The sequence below is a fragment of the Triplophysa rosa genome, linkage group LG2 (assembly GCF_024868665.1).
Source record: "Triplophysa rosa linkage group LG2, Trosa_1v2, whole genome shotgun sequence".
NCBI lineage: Eukaryota > Metazoa > Chordata > Actinopteri > Cypriniformes > Nemacheilidae > Triplophysa > Triplophysa rosa.
Window position 1 is genome coordinate 33,842,233 of NC_079891.1, and position 25,598 is coordinate 33,867,830.

Genomic DNA, 25,598 nt, shown 5'->3' on the forward strand with positions numbered 1-25,598 from the left:
CAAGAACATTGCGGAGATGCAAGAAAATAAATAGAAATGTTGCCTGTTCCTAAACAGAGGATATAACGTTATTTTAAAAGAATTACTTAAACATTAAATGATTGTTTTTTTTTTACAAAACCACAAATCTGTTCCTCAAATATTAACGCTAGAGGCGCTATATATTTGTTGGTTTGTTATAGGTTTCACACGGCCTATGTTCAACATTTCACCACTAGAGGCACCACTGAGCTGTTTCTTACCTTCTCGCCACTAGAGGCGCCATGTAGCGGTTATTCATTGCTTCACCACTAGAGGCACTAAAGAGTCAGGCGCCACAGAGCCGTCATTCGTCATTCCACCACTAGAGGGCCGCAGAGCCGTTATTCAACTTTCCACCCGCAGAGGCGCCATTGAACATTTATATACGCCAGCGTCATCACATCATCCTACGACTAGAGGCGCTGCGGCACAAGCGCGCACCCGACGCGCGCCCCCCTCTCTCTCCTCACGGCATTCCATAGCTGACGCTGAGAGGAATGAGAGATGCTACGGAAATGTTTCCCTCACCTTCCATAAACACCAGCAAACCGCAAAATGTGACTGAAACATCCTAAACGAAGAGCGTCGAGCAGGTAACGAAGCTGTTGAGAATAAAACGGCTCTGGTTTGACGTCGACTTGGATTTTAATTCGCTTTAGCGGTCAGTCAGTTTGAGGCGCGATGGCCCTCAAACAAACGGACGAGTGCAAATAATTCACGTCAGTGAATAAACACGGGTGAGTGAGAATGAGCCGCTTCACAGGGACTGAATCGCACTTTACTGTGAATACAAACCTCCACAGCAGGCTGTTTTTCTGTCATTTTGCTTTGAGCTTCGTTGGTTTTGTTAGTTTGTAATGGGGTTAAAATGACATTTGTTGAGTATAAACTGACATGTTGGAGTGTCGTCTGAGGTAATTTGACTTTCTGTTGTTTTGTGAGGGTTTGTTATTGTTATTTTTTAAGTAAGACCCTAAACTTTTGATTGCTAATCCAATGCAATGTTATTTCAATAAATGTGTGCTTACAATGTTGTATATTATATAATGCAGCATTATAATATAGATATATATTGTAGTCTCTATTTAACGTTAGTCACCCAAAAAATAAAATTCTTACATTACATATTTTTGTTATTCTTTAGTCAACACCAGAAATGACATGTGCAGAACCATAAACATACCTTTTTGTAAATGTTTATTCTGCTTCTCATACATAATGTGTAAATGGTATATTGATGTTTGTGTGAGGTTTCAATCCTCTTTCAGTTTATGTGTTACAGTTAGACTCCCAAAAAGAAAAATTCTGTCATCAGTTTATCCTCCCTCAAGTCATTCAAGTCTGTATATGACTCTTCTGTGGAACACAAAAGAAGATATTTTGAGAAATATTCACACAATAGCAGTCAATGGGGGTTAATGTTGTTTGGTCACCAACATTCTTCCAAATATCTTCTGCTGTGTTCATGTCATGCGGGTTGGGAATGACATGCGGCGGGTGAGAAAATGATAAAGCAATTTTCATTTTTGGGTGAATTATCCTTCTAGCCTGACATTACAACAAACTCATAAAACAGTCTTTTGCTGTTATTGTATCTGTTGTATTTGTTGTTGTATCGTATCTAAAATGTCCAAATTGTTGTCCCACAGATGATGCCTGTGAACCAGGATGGCTAGATATCACCACAACGTTTACAGTAGCTCAGATGGCACACTTTTTGGATAGTGAAGTGTTGAAGTAAACCTTCAGCAAACTGGATCTGTCAACATCCTAATTCTCCAAAGAAACCTTTGAAGACGGACCTCACCTTTGACCTGCTTTAACAAACAGAGGGAAAATGTGGGCCGCATCATATCTACCCTAAATATTTACAGTCATTAAACCGTGAACTCATCAACCTGTGACTGTTTAAAAGTAACTGATTTTCAGTTATCTTGGACTGTTTAAGAGCTTTAGATCAAGATGTTTACTGCCCTGAAGAAGCTGGTGGGCTCTGAAGCTGTACAGCTGAGGGATAGAAATATTCCCGCAGGCCTGCAGTCCATGAATCAGAGTCTACAGAGACGCTTTGCCAAGGGCGTACAATACAACAGTAAGAGTTTCACGTTTAATCTAATATTGCTTGAGTAGAGCTTCTTACAGATCATTTCTGCAAAACGTTTTCAAAGTCCATTTTCTTTGTTACACAAAGACTGAGAAATTGTGTTTATGACTTATGTTTGGCTTGTTTATTGCATTAGGCTATGGAATGGGATATATGATATTTCGTAGTTAAATTTGTTAATTTGGTTGTCAAAATAGTAGAGTATATTGTCTTTGACATATTCTTCATTGACTTTCTGTGAGATTTTTGTATTGAAATGAAAAGAAATATTTTTGTTTTAGGAGGAAAAAAGGCATGTTTGCGTAAGGCGTAAATTAATGATGTAATATGTAATACTGTAATACATACTGGACGTAGCTATATATAGCTAGCTAAAATAGCCATAATATTTAAGGACTACGAATTTAAGTCATATTAAAACAACAATGTTTGTATTGCAGATATTTTTACATCAGAGACTTTAGGGTAGCATTTTTTAAACTTTCATGGTCCTATCCAGTGTTGGGTGTAACTAGTTACTAAGTAATTAGTTACTGTAATTTATTACTTTTCCCTTGAAAAAGTAAAGTAAGGGATTACTCTTAATTTTTCTGTAATTTAATTACAGTTACTTCTGATGTAATTAAACTAAATACTGTGTGTAATATATATGTGTGTGCAATATTGGAATTGACATAAAATTTCAAAGTCTAACTTTAAAATCCGTGCTTTAATGTATAATTCTCACATTTGTAATACTTTGGTCAGTTAATAAGAGTACTTTATGTAGTTTAATATTATTTATTTGAATGAATTAAATTAGCCGTTTCATGTCTTTCTTTGAATCACTTAACTAATCAAGGTGGATAAAGGATATAGAAAGTAATTAGTAATAAGTAACTAAATACTTTTTGGAGAGAGTAATTTGTACAGTAATCTAATTACACTATTGAATATGTAAGTAGTAACTAGTAATTCATTACTTTTTCAGAGTAACTTACCCAACACTGGTCCTATCTAATATTTCTTTTCTTTGTGCAAAATAGATTTTTTTAAGAATTGGATGTGAAGTATAACAGGCGTGTTTTTGCCAGGGTTTGCCTGCAGCCAGTAAGATGGAGCTGTCATGAGGTTGTGTTTTGACATGTGATGCTCCAGCAGAAAGCGGTTCGTCATTGATTTCGCTGTGAAAACTGTCGGGCAGTTTCCACAGCTCTGTGTTAATAAAATATGCATGAATGATACACGATCACCCACCTACTGGCCTATTTTTCCAGCTGCTTCTGCTTGGTGGAGGTGTCTTTTTTTAGTCACGCAGATTTCTCAAGATACCAGCCATTTTAATGTTAATAATAAAGTATTTTTGATCGCAATCTTACTATAGTTTTTCAAAACAAATACAGTAATCAAACACAAAGTGTGAAACAGTACATCATTTGTGATTTGCCTGTCATAACAGTGTCCTGTAGAAACAAATTAATGTGGAATATTTGGGGGGTTTTAGAGTTCATGTAAAGATTTTAAGCCCCAAATTGTTTTCCTGTCTTGTATTGATTCAGTGAAAATAGTCATCCGTGGAGACAGGAACACGGGTAAAAGCGCACTTTGGTACCGGCTTCAAGGGAAGAAGTTTTTAGAGGAGTACATTCCCACCCAGGAGATCCAGGTCACCAGCATTCACTGGAACTACAAAAGTAAGCAACATTTAAGATGTAGCAGAACCTGATGACAGTAACTTTCCGAATCTAACATTTGTGTTTTAATGTTTTCTCTTTCAGCAACAGATGATGTAGTGAAGGTTGAAGTCTGGGACGTGGTTGATAAAGGTGAGTTTTTAAAAGAAGCACACTGGAATGAGAGGCTTATACAAAGAAAACCAAAGTTTGCGCTTTAAAGTTTAAAGTTGCGCTTTAAATAAGTGTAATTAGTTAAATGCACTTTTTTGTTTTCTTGGTTTGCAAATAAAGGTCAAAAACTTCCTCTTCCAGAGGGTGTAGGTGAGAACAGACTGTTCTGCAGTCTTCTGTTTAGTAATGAAGTAGTTAAACATTAAGCAGTGAGTTTTGTGTGTGTGTGTGGTGCTGTGTTCTTATCTTCTCTTACTATAAAATGTCCCAAAATAGATGTGATGTTCGGTAGCTTCACATGGACAAAGTTTTCTCACGTTCATTTTTTAATAGCGGGCACATGATACATTTATAATGGATCACAGTTTAGATCTAAATGTGTAATTATCATTTTGTTTGTTTGTTTATAATCTGACGAGGGCACAGTAATGCTGTAAACATCATGTACTGTTGTTTGTCATGAACACACAAACTTGTATAATCATGTTTTCATTTGCAGTAGCTAACAAGCGGTTGTGTATCTTGGGAATGAAATGGAATCTCTGCTTTTCAGAGATTTTAGAGTTTTGTTGTTCCAAAGTCATTTATTCTGTTCAAAAGCTACATTTGTCTTGAAACTTTGGCACTTTATGCCATATCAGAGAATGATGTTAATCATCTGTGATATGTGCTGGATGTTGTGTCTCAGACTCACAGTGAACTACTTAAGTACAGCCACACTAATTGTAATGTCTGTGTTTGTCAAACTACTGCAGGGAAAGGAAAACGGCGCGGAGAAAATCTGAAACTGGAAAATGAACCTCAGGAGGTATTTACAGTTGTTTCCCATCCATTTTATTATGTTTGTGTACAATAATCTATATATGATATGATTAAACTCTATGATTATATAAGAAATAACACCTCAGTTTCAATTAAACCATTATAGTATTAGGTGAATGGTACAAAAGACAAGAAAGTAAACTTGCTTAAGTTGTTTTTCTTACAAAATTATTTGGCAAAAAAGGAAAACTATAGACTGTTTCATCGGACGCGTGTGCCGGGACTGCAGTTAACTTCCAGTATGTTTGGCTAGTGTCTAATAATATAACTGTTTATATTTAATTTAATTTCTGTTAATATTAATTTATAATATTATTTTATTGTATAATAATTAGGGATGTAACGATTCACCGTGAGCCGGTTGAAAATCAGTTATAATGAGTGACGATTCAATTCGGTTGAGGCTTGAACTGAATCGCAATACATTCTTTGAACAGCAGGGGCCGCTATTTTCACTGCAAACCTAAACGTGGATGCTGATATTTCTTAAATGCAAAAAAATCCAAGAAAAGCACAGACAGTATTAGTTTGTTTATATTAAAGAGACTTTTTCTATTATTAATTTGTTATAAAATCGCAGTTTACTTTTGTTATTTGAAATAAAACATTATTTTATTATGCAAAGAAACGTAAAGCATTTAAGAAATAATGCAAGGGAAGTTGTTCATTTCTAATTTGTTTCAACTCATTTTTTAAAAGTAAATCGTGAATAAATCGCATCGTGAGATCAGAATCGTGAATCGCATCGCATCGTGAGCTGAGTGAATCGTTACATCCCTAATAATAATTGTATTAAATAAATGATTTGTTGAATTTTGTTGTATGTTCATTTTATTAAATAAACAATTTGTTGAATTAGTACTGTAGTGGTCGCATTTAAACAAACCGTATGGTTCTTTGACATCTACCGGTCGAGCTTGGTATCGCAGTCTAAATTCAAAATATTGGAGAGACAAGTTCAGCCAAGTAACGGTTCTTCTCGGTTTCTTTTGCTTGTTATCAGAAATAATCTACAGGCACTCTATTGTTTGCGAATGCGTACTGCAAGTTAAGGGCAGTTCACGAATGCGCGCATGCGCAGTAACATTTGTTTATGTTGTCACTTTGAAACCATCTATAGTCTATCAGGAAATAAAGGTTTTATTTTAATATACAGTACAAAAAAAAACATTTACAGGGCTCTAGACTGCGACTAAATGGTCGCATTTTGAGACCATTTTAACTGCCAGTGCGACCAGTTTTTCTTAATGGTCGCACCGGTGATCAATATACTGTATGATAATTATTGATATACCTGATCAATATAAAATTTTTGCGTATTATAAATTTAATGCGCAGAAATGTTATATTGTGCAAGCAGCACATTCAGTCACTCATTTTTGTCTCCCCTCCTTCAACCGTTCACTTATCTATCAGTGCCCCCGCCCCAAAATGTAATGCGCGGGTGTAAGAGGCGCATGTAATGCTATGATGAAGCAGAAGGACCGACAGAGCAAACGATCTTGCAACTCAAATATGTTTCGCTTCCCCGGCTCAGGTACAAAACAGCAAAGATAACCAAATGTGTTGCGCGTATTGTATGCATGTGAAGCTAATGCAGGAAACATGTGTTTAAACTTTAAGCACTAAACTATTGTATAAAGCTCTCTAACAATACTGCAAAGCATGTATAACACATCACGTTAAGTCCCTATTGATAAAAGCCAAACGTGTATCAATGCAGTTTTCATGGAGAATAATCCAGGTTGTTTGAGATATGCGTGCGCCCAGGGAGTCAGAGCACAAAATACTAAACTGATTTCTCTTTCACGCCTTCTTACTCTGAAACAGACATATAAACACAAAATTACGTCAAAATTTCCACATTAACAAGAATCCATGTAGAAGTAGTTTCGTTTCGTGAACAAACAGTATATTGCGCGAGCTCTTAAAGGGGCAGCAGCATAATAAAGATCTCTGTTTATAATGTTCATCAAACAACAAAGGACGGGCCCAAAAACACTCACTGATATTAAAGGAATTGTGTTTTCTTATATGAGTTGTTCACAACAAATAAAGGAAGAAAGTAGCTTTAAGAAAGAAGTGCTTTAAATATGGTAAAGTGTTGAAAGAGAGTTTACATATACAGTAAAATTAATTAAATCATTAACAATGATTTGTATTAATTTCTAATTGATTTGTTAAATTTCTATTTATTAATGTATTAAACACATTTGAATTAATTTTTTTTCGTAACCTCACCCCATGACTCTGGTGCTCTCTACAATGTTAGTCTAGAGCCCCGATTTAAATCAAAAAGCTTGGTGGATAAAAAGCATGGACTACAATTTTATTTGTATTGTTTGTGCAGATTTTGTTTGCTATTCCTTTTTTATTTTCTTCCCAAACCAGCTAGTGCCAAAACGTTTTAAAAGGATGTCCAGAGTGTGTCTATTTATACAGTATATGAGTGCTAATGTAATATGATATAAGCATGTTCGTATATAAATTATTATAGATTTTATGATTATAACCCATTTTACAAGTAACAGTAACTATTTTCTCACCAGTATTATGAAAAATAATATCATACTAAGATATTTGACTAATTAACTAATATGAACTAATTGTTCAGTCAGTGAATGAGAAGTCATGGGGGTTTAGTTGAGATTTTTTTTTCTCTGTGCAGTCAGAAACAGACATGGCCCTTGATGCAGAGTTCCTGGACGTCTACAAGAACTGTAACGGTGTCATCCTGATGTTCGACATCACCAAACAGTGGTGAGGACTGTCTCGTCCGTCTCTTCCTCCCACATTCCACATCCATTCTCCCCGAACCCCACGTTCATGATTCCATCTCATCCTCTGTCCCTCTTTCGCTACATCACTCTCTGTGATACGACAGTCGTCCGTGGTCGGATCGAGTGCCAGAACTGAGCGTTGGGTTGCATGGAGCGGGTCTCTTTCTCAGTAGAGTCTAAGCTGCTTTCAGGAACAAACAAAACAATGAAACCAATATCTGACTGCAGCCTGGTGTCTCAAAGGTTCTAACTGTGTTTATCTCTCTGCTCTCTAAATCAAGCGTCTCTTTGCTTTTTATCTAAGCACGTTGTGACGCTTGCATAAATCTTTTGTTTGTCCTTGAAACTTCTCTGTAGTAAAACCTGAATAGAATCTAATTAGAAATGATAAATTTGTGTTTCATGTGGATTTTCCGTTAGTGTCACAATACCACAATACGTTTTACTAGAATGCTGTGGAATTTCATTTGGAGCCTCTCCTTTGGACCAAAATTAATAAATCACAATATCTGATCACTTGTCATGACCTCGTGATATTTTTTTCACTTCTTGGTCAGTATTTAAATCAGAAACATCTAAAGGGGACAAATTTACCATGATTATTGTCATGTTTTCTGCTGCTCTCCAGCTAGTCCAAACAAACTCTCTGCTCTCCAAACAAACAAAAGACAACTTGTTTACTGCTTGCTTTACATTCTGCTCGCTAACGTAACGCTGGGATTTCAAAGAATCTTTCTTGCCAACATTTATGCGGGTTAAGTTTGGCAGTCATGGCCAATTGTTAACATAAGAAAAGTAATGCAAATAATAAGACTATAATAATGAGAACAATGCATGTCTTTCTTTGATGCAGGACGTTCAACTACATCCTTAGGGAACTGCCAAAAGTGCCGACACACATCCCAGTGTGTGTATTGGGAAACCAGCGGGACATGGGCGAGCACAGGGTCATCTTACCCGACGACATCAGAGACTTCATCAACAATCTGAACAGGTGGGCACTGCATTTGACATACAAGGTTATAACTTCAGCACCAGGTCCTCAAAGTCTAACTCCATACGTAAAGTTTTCTGTGGGTATATAGAGTATATATAACACCGTGTCTACACCAGACAAATTAAAACCCATTTTAATTTAAAATTTTGTACACGCTGGATGCGGCGTGACAATCCCATTAGAACAAGCCGGCACGTCCGGTGTAGACACGGTGTAAGAGTAGTGCTAAAGGCCCGTTCACACCATGAACGATTGAAGAACGTCCACACTTATTAAACTGTTAAAGTTCTGGTGTGGACATCGACGTGTAAAATATTTTAATTATTCATTCATGTCTTGCCAAGAATATTGTATTTGTGTTTGTTGCTATATCTTTTCTTTAATTCCATCACCCTGTATGATTTCAGACCTCCAGGCTCCTCCTACATCCACTATGCCGAATCCTCCATGAAGAATGGCTTTGGACTCAAATACCTTCATCGTTTCTTCAATATACCCTTCCTGCAGCTTCAGGTCAGTGGAAAAGCATGTCGAAGACATAATGTCGATCATGGTTTAGTCAGAGTGTCCGCCGGGTCTTAGAAAGTATTAAAAGTTGATCAATCAATTTTGAGAAAATTAAGACCCTTAAAAAGTATTAAAAAGTCTTAAATGCCATTTTCCAAGGTATTACATTTTGTGTATCATCTTTTCATATTTGTCCAAAGAGGTCTTATGCTAAAGTTTGTCTGAATTGAATCCTTGCGTAGGCGAATAGGGAGGTCCATTCACACCCGGTTGTTAAACAACATCGTTGACTAATGGGGAAATGCAAGTTTTCATGCAAATGGTTGGAGGATAAAGAGTTGGAACCATGTCTGAGGGCCGTCTCTGGTCTAATTCGCTTGCAAAACTGTATCGCACGCGTGAGACCTCGAGTGATTCGAAAGCATACAGAGCTCTCTGCTCTCTCACGGTGCTTCAATGTCATACGTCAATGGGTCTGCGCAACGCTCAATGATGTCGAACACCTATTGGTTTAGTCGACAGACGAGATCACGATGCTGTATTATCCTGACTATACGATGTTGTCGTATAGTATGTGTACAGTAGAGATTCTGCTCCGGATGATCTATGAGTTTTTTATTTCGAATTTTAATTAAGTGGAATTCGTCGCTTCCTGTTTCTTTCAGCAGTACATCACCATTTGCGATTGATTTGTTGTAACCTTGTAATCTTCATTGTGCGTTTCATGAGACTCCCGACACTGTCTGAATGGCATAAATGAATAAGGGAGGTTTAACTTAGCAGGATCAGTGTTGACTGCTGTGTCTTATATGTCAGAGTCTGATTCTCTTCCTACGGTCAGTCTCCAGTCAGCAGGTTCATGGACATGTTTAAGCGGATATTTTATTAACTCATAGCGATGTTTGCAAATAAAACCTATACAGGACCATAAACACACAACAAAGCTACGCAAAACTGTACACCTGTAGATTAGAAACATTGTTGCACATAATGTATGAACGAACTGTAGATCTCACTCCGATCTGAAGCGTTTGTTGTCTTTTCATTGGAGTTTGTTTAACTCGATTAAAAGTATGTGGGGTCTTAATCTCAACCTGTCTATACACATGTTAACTGGATGGTGTTGATTTGCGCTTTCTAGGTTATAAGCTTTTACATTAATGATAGAGGTGAAACATGTTTCTTCCCGTTTCTTGCTGGGGTGCGCAGCACCTTGCGCTCATGAAACTTTCAGCCGTGTGTTGAGATCTGTTTTCCTCTTCATGCTATTATCTTACATCATGGTTTAAAGGCCACCTCCCATTCGTGTGACCCAAGACAATTCGTACTTCCTTGACCCAACAAAAGGGCAAGAGGATGAATCGTCTCATTGAAATGAGGTTGATGTGGCGTTTGTTTGTGTTCGCAGAGAGAAACTCTGTTACGGCAGTTGGAGACAAATCAACTCGACATCGATGCCATGTTGGAGGAGCTCAGCGTTCAGCAAGAGACGGAAGACCAGAACTATGACATGTAAGTGTGTTTTTTGTGAGATGTGACGCACAGACTGGGAGAAAGCTAATATGCTTTTTAATTGCAGTAGTGGACAGTTGCATATTTATGTACAGTATGACTACTATGAACTTATATAAGAAAAAATGTACAAAACACGCTCCTTTTTTGTACACACCTTTGGTTATATGAAATAAAATCGCGGTCTTTTCAGATTTCAGGAGATGATGGAGACCCGTAAAGCTTATGGCTCTCCGGCGCCCTCTAATGGCCAGAGCCCATCCTCAGGCTCACAGTCACCCGTGGTGCTGCCCGGGGCCGCCTCACCTAGTAACTCCAGCCCCAGTACCCCACAGGCCCCTCCCCCTGGCCCGACCCAGTCTCCGCCCCCTCCACCTATACCCCACCCCGCTGCCCAGACAACAGCCGCCCACGTACCCCTGACCCAGGCACCGTCACAAACCCAGGAGCCTCCGGCACCGATGCCCTCTACAGCTCAACCAGCACCTCCTCCTGCCCAGAAACGAGGCTTCATCTCACGCCTGTTCGGATCCGCCGCTGCAGAGACTTCACCAGACAAATCAGGTCGGTTTTTGTTCATTCACAGCAAACATGGAATAGAGAAGCTAGCATTGTGATATGCTAAGAAGAAGAAGAAATACACAGCACACAATACAATGCATTTTTTAAAGTATGGAACTAAAGTAAGAACAATTGTTTCTACTGTTTTTTACAGTTTGAATGATTTAAAAAGAATCTCTTAGAATATAATTTGTTTTGTTTGACCACGTTATACGTACATATATATTTGGGCTGTTTCACGATTAATCTCATCCAGAATTAAAGTTTGTGTTTATAATCATTCACATACATGTATATATTTAAGACAAATATACAAATTAATAAATGTTTATATATCATTTACATTATATAAAATATGAATATATACATGCAGATATTTCCTAAACGTACGTGTGTTTATAGATACAAAATAAATATGTATTATGTACAAACACAAACTTTTATTCGATTAATCCTGGAACAGCCCTAGTTTAAATGATATTATAGTTGTTGTCGTTGTTGTTCTAAAGTCGGCTGCAAGAAAAAAAAATCTTAATTGGATGTGATCTTGTTTAAATACGGCTTTGGAAAATTAATAAATATGAAGTCACTGGATGAAAGCTCATGCTAAATAAATAAACGAAGCGTGACGAAGCGGCCTTGGGTCGGGATTGGTGATGTTATTTAAATGAAAGGTTGTAGGTTTGAACCCCTCGAAGGTTGATTCATAAACTTTATTATTATTTTGCTCTTGAGCAAGACACTTCATCTCCAGAGAGATTATCCCGTGATGTGAATAAAGATATCAAAACTGTGGCCTTCCCAACCTTTGTAGTTTTGCTAATGCGAGTGTGTGTACTGTATATAGAGGGTCAGTTCTACGGGGACTACACCGATCATGTACTGAATACCAATGAGCCATTATCAGACGACACCAGCCTGCCATTGCCAAGCCATTACTGAGACTATTGGACTGAGAAACACACACACACGCAGCTCTGCACCAATGCATTTGCTGCTGCATTGCAGATCCAGGGGGATGCTGTAAATCACATCCATCAATACACGCATACATATACATCAATACTGTGTGTCTGTATGCCATCATAGGGTGATGAGGTTATTCATAGGCTTCATATTCAAATATCACTTACAAATACTTCCCTCCCTTAATTTTGTGTTTTGTTTGGATCACACAATGACAGTGGACAAATGCGAACACATTATTTTTCTTATTTCTCCAAAACAGGATATCATACAGTAATATCTATGCGGTGTTGTATCTTTTTCAGACACCGTGGTTTCTGACAGCCCCAAGCCTTATGGAAACGTCGACAACTTTGTGCCGGAGGTCGGCTTGGACCGGGGCTTTCTGGAAGATGGTGGAACAGCAGCAAAGTCGGCAGTTAAATCAAAGAACAAACGTACAGAACGAGCTCCAATCCTGGACAGTGACAGGTGAGTCCTTCAGCTCAGTTGGTAGAGCATCGCGGTTAAAGCGCAGAGGTCATGGTGATGTTTTTGTTTCACGTTTGTTCTTGTCTTTTCCTCAGTGATGCAGAGGGACGGGGAAATCCTCTGGTTTCAGGTTTCCAGGACGATTTAGATCCGGATGACAGAGTGCTGTGTCAGCCGGCCGTTAAAGCTGCCGTCCCGAGCATGGGCGTCACCCTCACAAGTGATGAAGAGGAGGACTGTTCATCTCTACCCTCGGCTTTCCAAAACAAAGACATCATACTGAACACAAAGGGGTCCGAAGCAGCTGTTAAGCGGTCTTGCTTTTAAAAGAAAGGGAAACACGTTGAGACCTGACCAGAAGCTTTGTGATTTGTTGCTTTAATGAATGTTAATGAGTTTTAATAATACAAATTGTTTCATCAGCAGAGAGACTTATTGCAGGCAAAACAAATCATGACTTGTAATAATGTTGTTCTGTTTCATAAATTACTGTTATCTGCTCTTTTGTTTTCTACATATAGTCTAGATGAATAGTTTGATGTATCGATTAAGAATCAGAAAGTAATTTTTTTGAAAGCTTTTACTGCTCTTTTATCAACACTAACCAGACGTGTAATTCGCCCTCAGATCTTCAGTGAACTCGGTCAGACAGCAGCAATCCCGGTCGAAAGCAGTCGAAAGACCCCAAAGCCTAGGATCTGTGGTGCAGCGACAAGGTCGGAAGACAGGGGGTGCTGTTGAGACTGAATCAGATTCGGATCATGATGCTCCAGTCGCTCAACAGATGCTGTCATTTGTCATGGATGAACCAGACTTTGAAAGCGAAGAGCTGGATGTACCCAAGATCAAGAAGGTAGAGAATCACTAGCATGATGAACCTTATGTTAATACTTGACTTTATACGGAACACAGACAATAATTTAGACTCATCTATTAGTGTGTCAAAGCAAAAACACGTGTGATTCAGTTGGAAGCTACTTTATGTCGTCTCTGTTTCTCATAGGAGGCCTATTCATCTCGCAATGAATTTGATGGGTTTAATGATGGTTTCGTGTTAACTGGGCTTCCAGAGCCTCCCAAACCTGACGCCCCCTCCTTCAAGAATGACATTGACCTCTTTGGTCTGGGGTTTGAAGATACGACTTGTAAGAGTAAAGACAGCAGCGACGACCCAGACGGTAACCATAACATTTGCAAGCATCACCCAAAGAAATATACATTATAAATATCAAATCATATTTAAAACATGTCACGCTTGTGAGAAAATGTCCTACCTTTAAAAGTTTATTCATGTGTTAATTCAATTAACAGTTCAGATGGAAAAAAACAGTGTGTTATTGTGGTTTGTGTGCAGTGTTGTTATAATAATAAGTAATAAAAATAATACAACCACATTCTTCCTCTGTATTTTATAGTTTTGGTGTGAATTCCGCTATTCTCTTAAGTTTAAAAATGTTTTTAAACTCGATATTTAATGGTGTAAATGAGCCTTAGGACTTCATAAACCTGCTTTATCTTTCAGACAATGAGAGCAGGCACTCGAAGGACAAGAAGAAGAAGAAAAAGAAAAGCAAAGAGGTACAAAATATAATAGAATTAGATTGAAACATTCTTTTGTACACCAAGCTGTATTAGAGCTCAAAATGTAATTCCATACCGGAGCTTTGAGTTATTTTGTGTGAGGTTTGTGTTTGTGGTTTGTTTGTGAGAGAACCTGTTGTTACGCAAGACAAATTTCAGACAATATAGTTGTATCAGTATCTGTACAAAATCAAAACCATGAAGAAACAGGAAGTATTACCCTCGAGATATTAGTAATAGCAATTCAAATTGAATTATTGGTCAACCATTAGCACATTTTTTAAACTTGACTTTCGTGCCTTCTGATTTGTGACACACATTAAAATAAGATGAATTTGTGTGTGTCTAGGAGGATGAAAAAAGCAGCAAAAAACGACACAAACACAAGAAAAAGGAAAAAGAAGAATCTGGAACAGGGGACGAGAAAGAAAAGAGGAAGAAGAAATCAAAGAGCAAGAAATCTGGACCTGTGGATGATCTAGAGGCCTTCCTGGCTGGGGAGGGGCCAGTAAACACTGAGGGCGGAGACTACGAGGAACTATAGAGCTCCATCTAACCAATCAGGGTTTGACATCAAACTGACTGTGTGCCGTCATCAGGTCATGATCCGATTCACTCCACATCTGTTTTGCAGTGCCTAACCTCTTGATTTTTGACAACAGTTCGTTCTTCCGGCTTCATATTTTAGGTGGAGATTTCTGGAGTTGTCACATAGGTTTACTTTATCCCAGTTTCCAAAATGAACATCAGTATTTTAAGTCCGTTAGATGGGTTGTTATTGACAGACAGATTTCACTTGCTGCTTTAGATTCTCCAGATTTGATTCCGTTATTATCTCCTAAAACAATCACCTTACACAGAAACCAAAATGTGTCACGAACACTTGATGAGGTTGAACACAGTTTAGCTTTATTAGTTTTGCGTGTGTGTGTTTGTGTCTTTGTCAGTTTATGTGTACGTACTGTATGTGTTACGTGTGTTTGCCTGCATGGACAATTGTATATTTTCATTTTAGAAATGTGTAGAGCGGATATTCACAAATATTCCACAAATTAGGCCTCTTTCATAAGACTCGGTGTGACTCAGTTCTTTGTAAAATCATTCTTTAATGTAAATTGTTGTGTTTAAGGAAATAAGAATCGTTTGGTTTTCAAAAGGAATATTACGTTAATGTTCAGTGCAACTATTTATGTCAGAAAGGGTTTACTCGTAAATATGTTCAACTTTCAAGAACAACGTACGACCGTTGAATTTCCGTGTCTCATAAATGAAGCATGACGCTCACTGTCTTCCAGACGTTTCTGAATGTCCTTGTACATTAGGCTGTCAAATGACTGTATTACATAATTGTATTTCATTTTAAGTTTAATTAGCTGTTTTCAGTTTGTTTAAAAATGCCTTAAATATTTTAAGTGAATTCAAATGAAAGCCTTTTGTCCGCTTACATACTTCTAATAGTTTTACTACAGGCTGAATAAATGCACTGCAGTAATTGAAATCGGATCTTTTATTTTGGATAATAAATCCATTTCTTTTAGATCGTTTATAAAACAGCAAGCACTGTCATTCAGATTTCCTTTTTCATTTGTATTAAGGCAGATAGTCAAATTATAATTCATGACTATTATAATTTCACAAACAAAAAAGTTTTTTTTAACGTTAAAACAAAGTTTCATATTTATAGTTTGTGATAAAACATTACAAAGAGTTGGTCAATACGTCAGTTTTTCCCGTTTCAAAAACGAGACTCAATGTTTACTTGGGACACTGCAGGCATGACTTTTTATGTTTCATCAAATAACCAAATCATTTCAATTGTTTTGCACCTTCGTGAGTGAAATGTGTTATTTGAAATGGTTTAAATCTGAAATCTGTTGTTTGTTTTCCTCGATTAGGCACTGCACATTATTGAGATAACGTAATGAAGAATGTACTTTCTGCCTCCTAAGAGAAAGACTTTATTGAAGGGTGCTGTGATATAGATCCCTTCATCCTGGAATCGTGGAAGATGTTTGAACTTCTGATTGTTTTGGCCCAACGTGTCCATCCGGCCATGGATTTACTCTACATTCCCTCAGGCATGGATACGCTTCCACCCTGACAACTGAATGTTTATACCCGCTCGTGAAGATGTTATCCCAGAATCCTCAAGAGTGTGTCAACTTAGCAGACCCCTAGATTCATTCCCACGTGTCTTCATCGATCATCACGTGCACCCCTTCGTTGCAAATCAAGTGTGCTGTCATCATGTCAGTTCATCCCCACACGTGCCGCCGAGAGCATGTGATGCATCGCAGCGTCGCTATGGAAACACACGCCTGGGAGAATTGTCTCACTGTGATAAATAGTCACGCTCTCCTGGATAAACAAGACTCCACTACTCCCACCCCAAACCGGCACAGGGCCACAACCTCGAACACATATCATCATCTTTATTGACTCCTAAGGGCCCTTGGTTTATTTATTTGATCTCTGTACAAGAAAGGGAGACGGGCAGAGAGCGTGTTGGTGCTGACTGGCTGTGGAACTGCATGCGATTACAAACAGCGTTACACAGCGTCTGCTTTTATAGACCTCTTCAGAATGACTGAAGAAGTGTTTGTAGGAACGCTGCTTTTAAACCTTACTGTTTGGTTTTTATTTATCCAGCATATACATTCCAAAGCCTTTGTGTTTATTTAGCCGTTCGTGGTTGTGGAAAAGGTTGCCTATTTATTTTTGGTTACCCTGTTTCACTACCCAGTTTTCATGTTTCATTTACGTGTTTCAATTGTGTAATAAATGCAAGAATATTTGACAAGGGTTGAAGAGTCCAAAAACTTTCAGCTTGTGTGTCTTGTTTTTATGAAATGCACGTTGAATGTTTCGGCTCCAAGGTGGCGAATCGTTTCACCCCAAACATAAACAAAAATGAATGTAGCATTATTATGATTTATTTGCAGTGTGACATTTCCGTGACGCTTACATTCATTCATTCATCTTCAACGCTGTGCTTTTAACCACACTGCTAGCAAGGTTTTGTCTTTCTGTTTGGACATGCAGATCTTTCTCATCACCACTGGAGGGAGCAGTGAAGTGCAGTGATGTCACACAGGTCTCAGGTGAGATGAGCCTGACTGTTTACTGTTGCTAAGCAACAATGCAACTAATGGCATCAATATATAGTTTAATTGGTGTACACGGAAGTTGAATACTTGTAACATTTGGAAGTGTTGTGTTGGCTTGATGTTGAACAAATGGTGGTTTGTCTGATGTGTATGTCTGTTACAGAATGTCGTACGGATCCAAGCGAGGGATGAAAGTTTTGTCAGTCGGTTTATTCTGGTGAGTCCACACAGTTTATGTGATGTCAAGCTTGCCCAGCTGTCCATCTGCCTAAGCACCCGTTTCATTCTAACAACACTGGCCCTTTAAATATGTAAATGTGTGTGCACCTCCAGGCAGGGGCGGGGTGGGTTGTGTAGGTTGTGGAGTGAGGCAGATGGTCATGTCAGTTCTGGCACTTTGTTGTGTCTTGACTGGCCATGTGCAACACACATCTGCCTGACCACACACACACACACACACGTGTTGACTCACAGCGCCTCCATGACAACCAGACCAGCACGGCCCCATCAAGACTCAGACAAAAATAACCTGCATCACACACGCACACACTGTTCGGCAGCACGATCCACAGAATCTGGAGTCTGGTGCGGCTGTCAAGAGAAAGCGTGGCATTATTTCAATGTCAACTTGATTTTAAAACATCACTTTTGAATATCAGAAAAGTTGCATCAGCTCTTCATGCATTGTGTCCACTATATTCTCTTAAAAAAAGGTGTTTGTCATTTTGTGTTGTGTTGGCGTTTGCCATGGTTCTGTTTCTTAAGGTCTTTGCGCATACGGTCCGAAATCTTCGTATGCGTTTTTCATATTTGGCGCTCGTTTGTACGGTGTCTTTCTCAAAATGCTCAAAATGATTTTTTTATGACGGAGGAAAATATCAGAGGCAGTCTGTAAATGTGATTGATCGTATTTATTTTTTAACGTGTGGAAATTTCGGGCGCAATGTGCGATGGCCTTAAGTGTTTCAGGATTGATTCCTAGTAGTGATGATGAAGGATTTGAGTAATTGTGCGGCGGCCTCGACTGCTTCACTGAGATTTTTGAATGAGAAAATGAAAGCTAATTTTACTTCTAGGAAATAAACGAGTGTTCAGTAATGATCATTTAGTGCCGTTTATCATCTGTTTGTTTGTTCTTAGTCAGCAGATGAAACTGTCATGTGAAGGGCTGAGCTGTCCTGCCTGTGGGCTGCTTTTCTCTCTGAATGTCTATTTAAAGTCACATGACTCTTTGCTAAAATACTCTACATTACCATATAAGTATGCATCTGTCTCTCAGTTGCTCTCTCACTCGCTTATTCTCACTCTTCCTTACTCTGCATCTCTGTCTCGTTCTTACTAACTCACACTCTTTCTCTTTCCTCCTCTCACTTTCCCTTTCTCTTCCTGCCACTGCCTCTCTTTCCTCTCTGCCTCTCACTCACTCGCTTCCTCTCCTTTGCCTCTTACTCACTCTCTTCTCTGCCTCTCTCTCCCTTTTATGCACACACTCACTCATTTCCCTCACTTCCTCCTTCCTTCTGTCTTACTCGCTCTCTTACTCTTTCTTTCTCTCTCTCTCTTTCTCTTTGAATTTCTATGGTCATTTCTTTCTATTCAAACAACTGGCTTATCGAGAACAATATGTGGGCTTGGAAAGTAAAGGAAAAGGAAATTAAACCTGCAGACTGCAGGTCTGCAGACGTGGAGGGAGAGAGAGAGATTTGCACTTTGAAAAACAGAATAATGTGCCTATGAATCATGCACAGTGACACCAGCGTTGTGCATTAAATAAGTAGCGTTTGATTTCACGTTGCAGGGAACTCGACAGTAAAGTTTTGTGATTGATGTTTTTTGAGGCATTTATTTGAAAACTCTGCGTCTGTTAGTTGACCTACAGTAATCTGTGTCATTAGGTAGGATGATGTTTATGATCCTCCAGGGCCAAGAATTGAGTGAGAATTGATTTTCTTTAGTTAGTATGGCATTAAAAATAACACTTTGTCACATCACATTGGGCATAATATTTATCTGTGTGCATGTTTATAAAGAGATTAAATCAAAAGAATGGCTTGAATGGAAAAGCCACAGATTTGAGTCATCGTAGGTTAATTTAAAAGTCCAGTGTGTCATTTTTTGGGCGATCTGTTGAAAGAAATGCAATATGCATAACTATGAAGTGTTTTGTTTTTATCCTTTACATTTATGCATTTGGCAGACGCTTTTATCCAAAGCGACTTACATTGCATTATACTATACATTTGTTTCTAAGTGTTATCTTAGAATGAGCTATTTCTATCTACATACACTTAATCTGGTCCCCTTACAAGGAATTCGACATGTTGTTTCTACAGTAGCCCTAAATGGACAAACTGCTCTACAGAACGCGTTTTCTTAAATACCTGATCTCCTTCAGCCAAGAAGAGAAAACGTGACACCATGTTTGTCACCGTGGTGCTTGGAAAGGGAGGGGCGGAGTGAGCCGTTGGTTGCAATTCGCAACCTCACCGCTAGATGCCGCTAAAATCTCCACATTGCTCCTTCAACCCTAAAGTGATGTTGGGGACAAAAAACTTTTCAAAATTCGTGTTCTGATAACTTTTTTTCTCTTAATCTGATCGGTACAAAACTCGGCTTCTTTTCCCAAGTTTGCCACCTAAGCATACCCAAAAAAGTTGGACTTCATTCCACAATTTTAAGTTGGTGAAAATAAAAAACTCCTTAATGAGCTGTTAGTGCCCATTTGTGGGCACCCATAGGAAATGAATGGGAAATGACTAAAATTCAGAGCAATTGTTTTTTATTTGTTCAATAACCATCCATAAATCCAACACAATGTAGATCATACATACACATAAACGAAGGGGTGAGCCTATACAACATCCCCACGGTGACCAACATTCACACAAACGCACACACACACACACAACCACGCACACACAACCACAAACAAAGAACTGAAATAGCCTATAACAGAGAGCTTTTTTATTATTTTGTTATTATTTATTATTTGTTTTTATTATTTATTTTATTAATTTTGTAGCAGCACAATGGCAAAGAGGTTTACTGTAGCAGAGACTCTGGATCTCTAACTTGAAATTTGATATTTGTTGCTGCAAATAAGTGATTACTTTCTCCTACTTTGCATTTTCCTTATAACACGGTTAGATTTGTCTGTAAGCATATTATGGCATCGTATCCAACCATTTTTTTTCAATTCAACAATTTTAACTTGTATGAAAATCTAGAATTTAAGACGTTAATTTTGTTACATCATTGGTTTATAGATTTTAGCCTATGCAACCTGTGAGTAGTACTGCCATTGAAATTACATGTAATCGCTATTTTTATTAAATCAGATGTCAATAAAAAACTAAAGTGGGACATATTTCCTGTGGCTCAGTGATTATAGCATGGCGTTAGCAACGCCAAGGTCATGGGTTCGAACCCAGGGATTGTACATATACAAATGTATAGTATAATGCAATGTAAGTCACTTTGGATAAAAGCGTCTGCCAAATGCGTAAATGTAAATATTTCGGGGGTTTTAATTAGTGGAATGATGATTTTTATAAAAATCTTTTTAAAATGAATTTGAGGTAAAAATAACATTAAAAATGCTTATTTTATATTTACATTGATAATTCATGTAATTGCTACTTTAAGTCCATCAGATGTAAAAAAAAAAACCAGAAGCGTCATTTATTTTAAAGGTTTTTTTTTTTACTGTTTTTTAATTAGTGGAATGAAGTTTTTAATGAAAATCATGTTTTCGTGTGAATTTTGCGTGAAAACCCCAAAACTGCTGATTTTACATCCAAATAAATAGAGTAATTGAGGTCAAAAATAACATAAAAAATCACCAAATAAATGCGTAACTTGAAAGATTTTACATTTATTAAAAATAAAAAAGATAGTTTTATGACATTTATGTAAAATATAAATGGAATCACAAAGTGCCCAAAATTGTCCACTAGCAGTAGATTAGTGCAGTTGTAATTAACACCACTTGAATGTTAAATGGAAAAGCCACAGATTTGAGGGATCCTTCATAAGTTTAATACATATTTCAGTTAGTTTAATAGGTTTCTGAAGTGAGCAAAAGCAAATGTGATTCTTGCTGTAAAACAACTGCTGCTTGTCTGTGATTACAACTGTTCATATTCTCCGTTTCTTTCCATCCCATCTTTGAATCTTCTTTGAGTCTTTAAATGTGCTGTCAAATCTTCTGCCAGTAATGACCTGCAGCTGCATTGCAGTAGCTCTGTCTGTCTCTTTAGATGAATCATGCGTTACGTGAGCAGATATCTGCTGATGAAGACCATGTGAACGCTGGCTTTATGTTTGCTCATCAGCGCTGTTGAATTGGACATTCATACCAAAGTAGAATTCACTGGACTGTGTCCTGTTTTAAAAGCATTTTTTCTTAAACTAAAAAATTTGTCCTTAAAGGTTGATTATTAAAAAAACATTATGCATTTACATTTTGGCAAACGGTTTCATCCAAAGCAACTTACAGTGCTTTCAAAATATTGATTTTATGTATTTGATAATTGTATAATACCCATTTTATTCTCTGAAGAGTTGGATGCAATCAGTATTAAAATGATGAATAATGACAGTAGTCTGGTTCTGTTTATTGAGATTGTTCAATACAATACCGGGAAAAGCTTAATTATGTCCTGTTGCCATGGTTACCAGGCAATTAACAATAACTACAATTAACTATATTGAGTATATTGTGTTAGGCCCTCTCACCCATCAGCTCCCTCCTGTAACCACCTGCTTCCATGTTGGTAAGTATTATTTTCATCTTTGAAAGGATACACTTACCTAAAATCTTCTCACTGGCATTTTAATATCACACGTAAAGAGGGCAGTTTTGGTTCCAGCTCAGAAATAAAAACAAAATTCGACCTGCTGTTGCTAGTTTTCTTGCTGAAAATGTCCCTGATACCTAAATGTGTCCAGGGGAATCACACCTTTTTCTGTCAAAGACTTATTTTGGGATTTCTTGTACAGTACTTGTTTGTAAGGGTTGGAGAGGTGTGTTTGGAAAGATGAGTTATAAAAGTACATTTTTATTCTTCTTCTCTCTCTCTCAGAATCTCTGCTCATAAGAGTCTTATTTCAGCAAGATGATATGCGATTGGTCCTTTGATGTCAACTTCAGGCCGTCTCAACAGAGACCGATGCCAGTTTGAAGAAGCATTGACTCACAAAGTCAGCTGCAACTTCTGTCTGCTGCATACACCATATTCTTGCCTGAAACCAGAGTAAACCATAAGAATCAGATGTAAGCATGCACTATACAAAAGCACAGATGATGACACAGCGTTTAGACTTCAAGTCTCTGTCTCTTGCACAAATCTAAGTTACGTTTCACTTTTTCGGGGTAAATGCAAACGTCCCCTTTATCAGTAAATCATTCTTTACCCTAATGCCACATTGGTGATGGAGTTGTGATACCAGTTGTGGTTTAAGCGTTCGCTTAAAAAAGTTAGAAAGTGTTTTGGGGAAACATCCATTTGATGCAATATACAAAATATAATTACATGGCTGATCGGATACTAATAGACATCAACAAGACATCTGTTCAATGTGTGATTTCATCTGGATGTTATTCTTAGAATGGTCTGTGCTAAATATATCTGTCATATCTTGCTGAAAGGCATTTTTCACAAATGCTTTGGTGTCCTTTGTTTTTAATGTTTATATGCTCTCCTACTTTTAAGTCGCTTTGGATAAAAGCGTCTGCCAAATGAATAAATGTAAATGTAAAATAAATGTAGAAACGCATTCTGTGTTTGTTGTTTGAGAATTTGTAGATTATGTTAGATAAATGATCTGTCATAACTTTACCAGAGCCTGTTACCCACTTTGGCATAATTTTTTTAATTTGATATCACTAATTCACACAAATCAGTATTTTAAACAATATTCAGTCGCAAATGTTGGTGAAATTATTGCAAAATTTGCATTTAAGTATATGGAAAATTGTCAACATAAAATTTTTGATGACGCAGATAAAAAGAGTTTTTGAAATGCACCAGTCAAAACGTTCGCAGATTCTGAAAGTTCTAAAATGATGTCTTACTGAGACCGCGGGTAAAATTAAGAGACCGTTTTTCTTATTTTACAATTTATAGGTTTGTGTTTAGGTAAAATGATAGTTTTTGTTTCATTCTGTGAACTACTGACAGTATTTCTCCCAAATTTCAAAATAAAAAATCTTGTTTCAATTTCCATTTATTTTCAGAAAATGAAAACTGGAGAAACAGGTGAAAAAAAAACAGAAAAGATGCTCTGTATTTTTTTCAGACCTCAAATACTGCAAAGAAAACAAGTTCAGATTCACTTTTAAGCAATACAACAGTCATATTTCTACATCTATTTAGGAAAATTCAAGATTTTTTTTATGTGATAACAGTTTTCATGTGTCTTGTCATGCTGTCAGTCGTTCACACTGCTGTTGGATGACTTTGTCACTCCTGAGGTTTGATTTTGTTGAAATTTGAACGACACTGGACTGGAATGACCACAATACATCTAGAAATGCTGATTATATTCAAATTTGTTATGGTCTCTTAAAGAGTACATATTATGAGATGATGTTAATGACATTTCATGCAGTGTGTAATGTTGCCGTGTGTGAAAGTAAGCAGTCTGCCAAGTTGTAAATCCGAAGGTGAATGAAAAACAAAGTTATTGGCTTGGAAAAAAAGCAGTCGACTGCTTTTTGAATCACGCAAATGAGTCGTCTCTAGTCCGATTCGCGGACCGCTGTGGATTTACGTCACTACATATAGTCCCCGCCTACGTTTTGCTAGGACTGCCCGCGAAAACTTCACTCTTCTCCCGCAAACACTAGCTCGTGAGCCTCGTTCACGGTAGACCAATCACAGCAGACTAGACCATCTAACCAATCAGATCAGAGAAGGCTGGTGGAAAGGAGGGGATTAGACGGATGATTCACCGAACAAATCATTTGAGAGTCAGTCAAGAAGTAAGGTAAGAAAAACTGCCTATTATAACAAAATAATAGTGTTTTTACACTTTGTATGTACGCAAATTTCTTATTGGATACTCCATAAACCAAAATAGGACCTTAAAAGTCAAGGAATATATACTCTTTAATTTTCTTTTCGTGGCTGTAAATGTGAATCACTCATGGTGTGGTGTGGAAGCATTTCATTCATTGCGGGACATTCTCAAGGTTCAGGTCTGGCAGAATTGAGCGGGCCAGCAGGCAGATCTAAAAGACAGGATCTTTAAATAATGCATGACCAGCACACAGCTTGGCTTCAGAAAAGCTTGCCACCTAATGGCTTTACAGGGCAATGAGGAGAGTCGCTTATAAGATGAAATTTAAAGCATTTGGGTCGAATTTGACCTGTTTGATAATTCAACGGTTCTCAGCTGCTGGGTCACAAAACAACAAGTAAATACTACGACTAACTATATACGGTATTTGTACATAGTTGTACATGAATGCATTCATATGTCACATATTATGATGTGCTTTTAGTATAAAAGTGTACTGTGGCACTAACCTGTACTTTAATATCCTGTGATATTCCTGCTGAACATTTAATGGGTTTCTAATGGATTCAATGGTTACAGTGGGAATTGTTTTAATGGAAACTACCGTAATGGTGTCTACTGGTGGTGTGTTGGGTTCTGTTGACAAAAATGAATGCTTCTGTGAAAAAATACTGTAGTATACTTTAGTATTTGCTATTGTAAATGGTAATAAAATTCTTAGATGCTGTAGAGTTTTTGTACCTTACCATAGTAAAGTTTAGTATCTGTTACAGTTTATTAACTTACTATAGTTGAAACAACCTGATCTCACGGGAATCCGTAACTATGTGAATCGTACAAAAACGTGCGATTACTGCAAAAAGGCAATACTCCTAACGTCACTGGCGCGAAAGCAGATCGTACTAAAATGTACGAATGAGATCGTACGAATTCATACGAATTAGCAAAAATAAGCCACATTGTAAAATAGTTACGTTTTTGTGTTTAGTTAATAAAATAGAATGAGTAGGAATTACTACAATATACTAAAGTATGCTACAATTAACTTGTCTTTGGTAATATTGTTAAAACTAGTAAATCTTTAAAAAAAACTTTAGTAAATCACACTGCGCGTTTACAAAACTTTCTTTAAAGGGAGGTTTATCTCTCGTGTATTGGACGTATGGTTATGCTCATTCAAATGAATGTCAGTGTTTGGTATTAAACGTTAAACGCTCCCACCATCTGACAGATGACCCCACCCTGATCTCACGCCATTGCTTGGGGTTGGTTTTACGTTTGTGCAAAAAACAACAACATTTTTTACACTGTTGGGACATC

General features: G+C 37.6%; 1 protein-coding gene across 5 annotated transcripts; it reads left to right on the top strand.

Moving 5' to 3' along the window:
• Positions 1-480: 480 nt before the first annotated feature.
• On the top strand, positions 481-23,116 carry rabl6a (RAB, member RAS oncogene family-like 6a). 5 transcript variants are annotated; one of them, XR_008964784.1, is made up of 18 exons: positions 481-758; positions 1,671-2,113; positions 3,664-3,798; positions 3,883-3,930; positions 4,072-4,101; positions 4,707-4,759; positions 7,442-7,533; positions 8,407-8,547; positions 8,958-9,063; positions 10,466-10,569; positions 10,763-11,133; positions 12,402-12,567; positions 12,663-12,860; positions 13,195-13,420; positions 13,571-13,745; positions 14,090-14,145; positions 14,498-17,249; positions 17,419-23,115. XR_008964784.1 is itself a non-coding variant. In XM_057358499.1 (17 exons), the coding sequence occupies exons 2-17, from the start codon at positions 1,984-1,986 to the stop codon at positions 14,690-14,692; spliced, it is 2,226 nt and encodes a 741-aa protein (XP_057214482.1). In that variant the 5' UTR covers positions 481-758; positions 1,671-1,983; the 3' UTR covers positions 14,693-23,116. The 5 variants fall into 5 exon arrangements, 1 of the variants encoding a protein (XP_057214482.1); XR_008964787.1 differs by having other exon boundaries at positions 489-614; XR_008964789.1 differs by lacking the exon at positions 4,072-4,101 and having other exon boundaries at positions 17,419-23,114.
• The last annotated feature ends 2,482 nt before the right edge of the window (positions 23,117-25,598 follow it).

Coding starts and splice junctions, on each gene's coding strand:
- rabl6a (XM_057358499.1), top strand. CDS start 1,984: ATGTTTACTGCCCTGAAGAAGCTGGTGGGCTCTGAAGCTGTACAGCTG. Junction 8,548..8,957: donor TTCATCAACAATCTGAACAG/GTGGGCACTGCA, acceptor GTATGATTTCAG/ACCTCCAGGCTCCTCCTACA. Junction 13,421..13,570: donor ATGTACCCAAGATCAAGAAG/GTAGAGAATCAC, acceptor TGTTTCTCATAG/GAGGCCTATTCATCTCGCAA.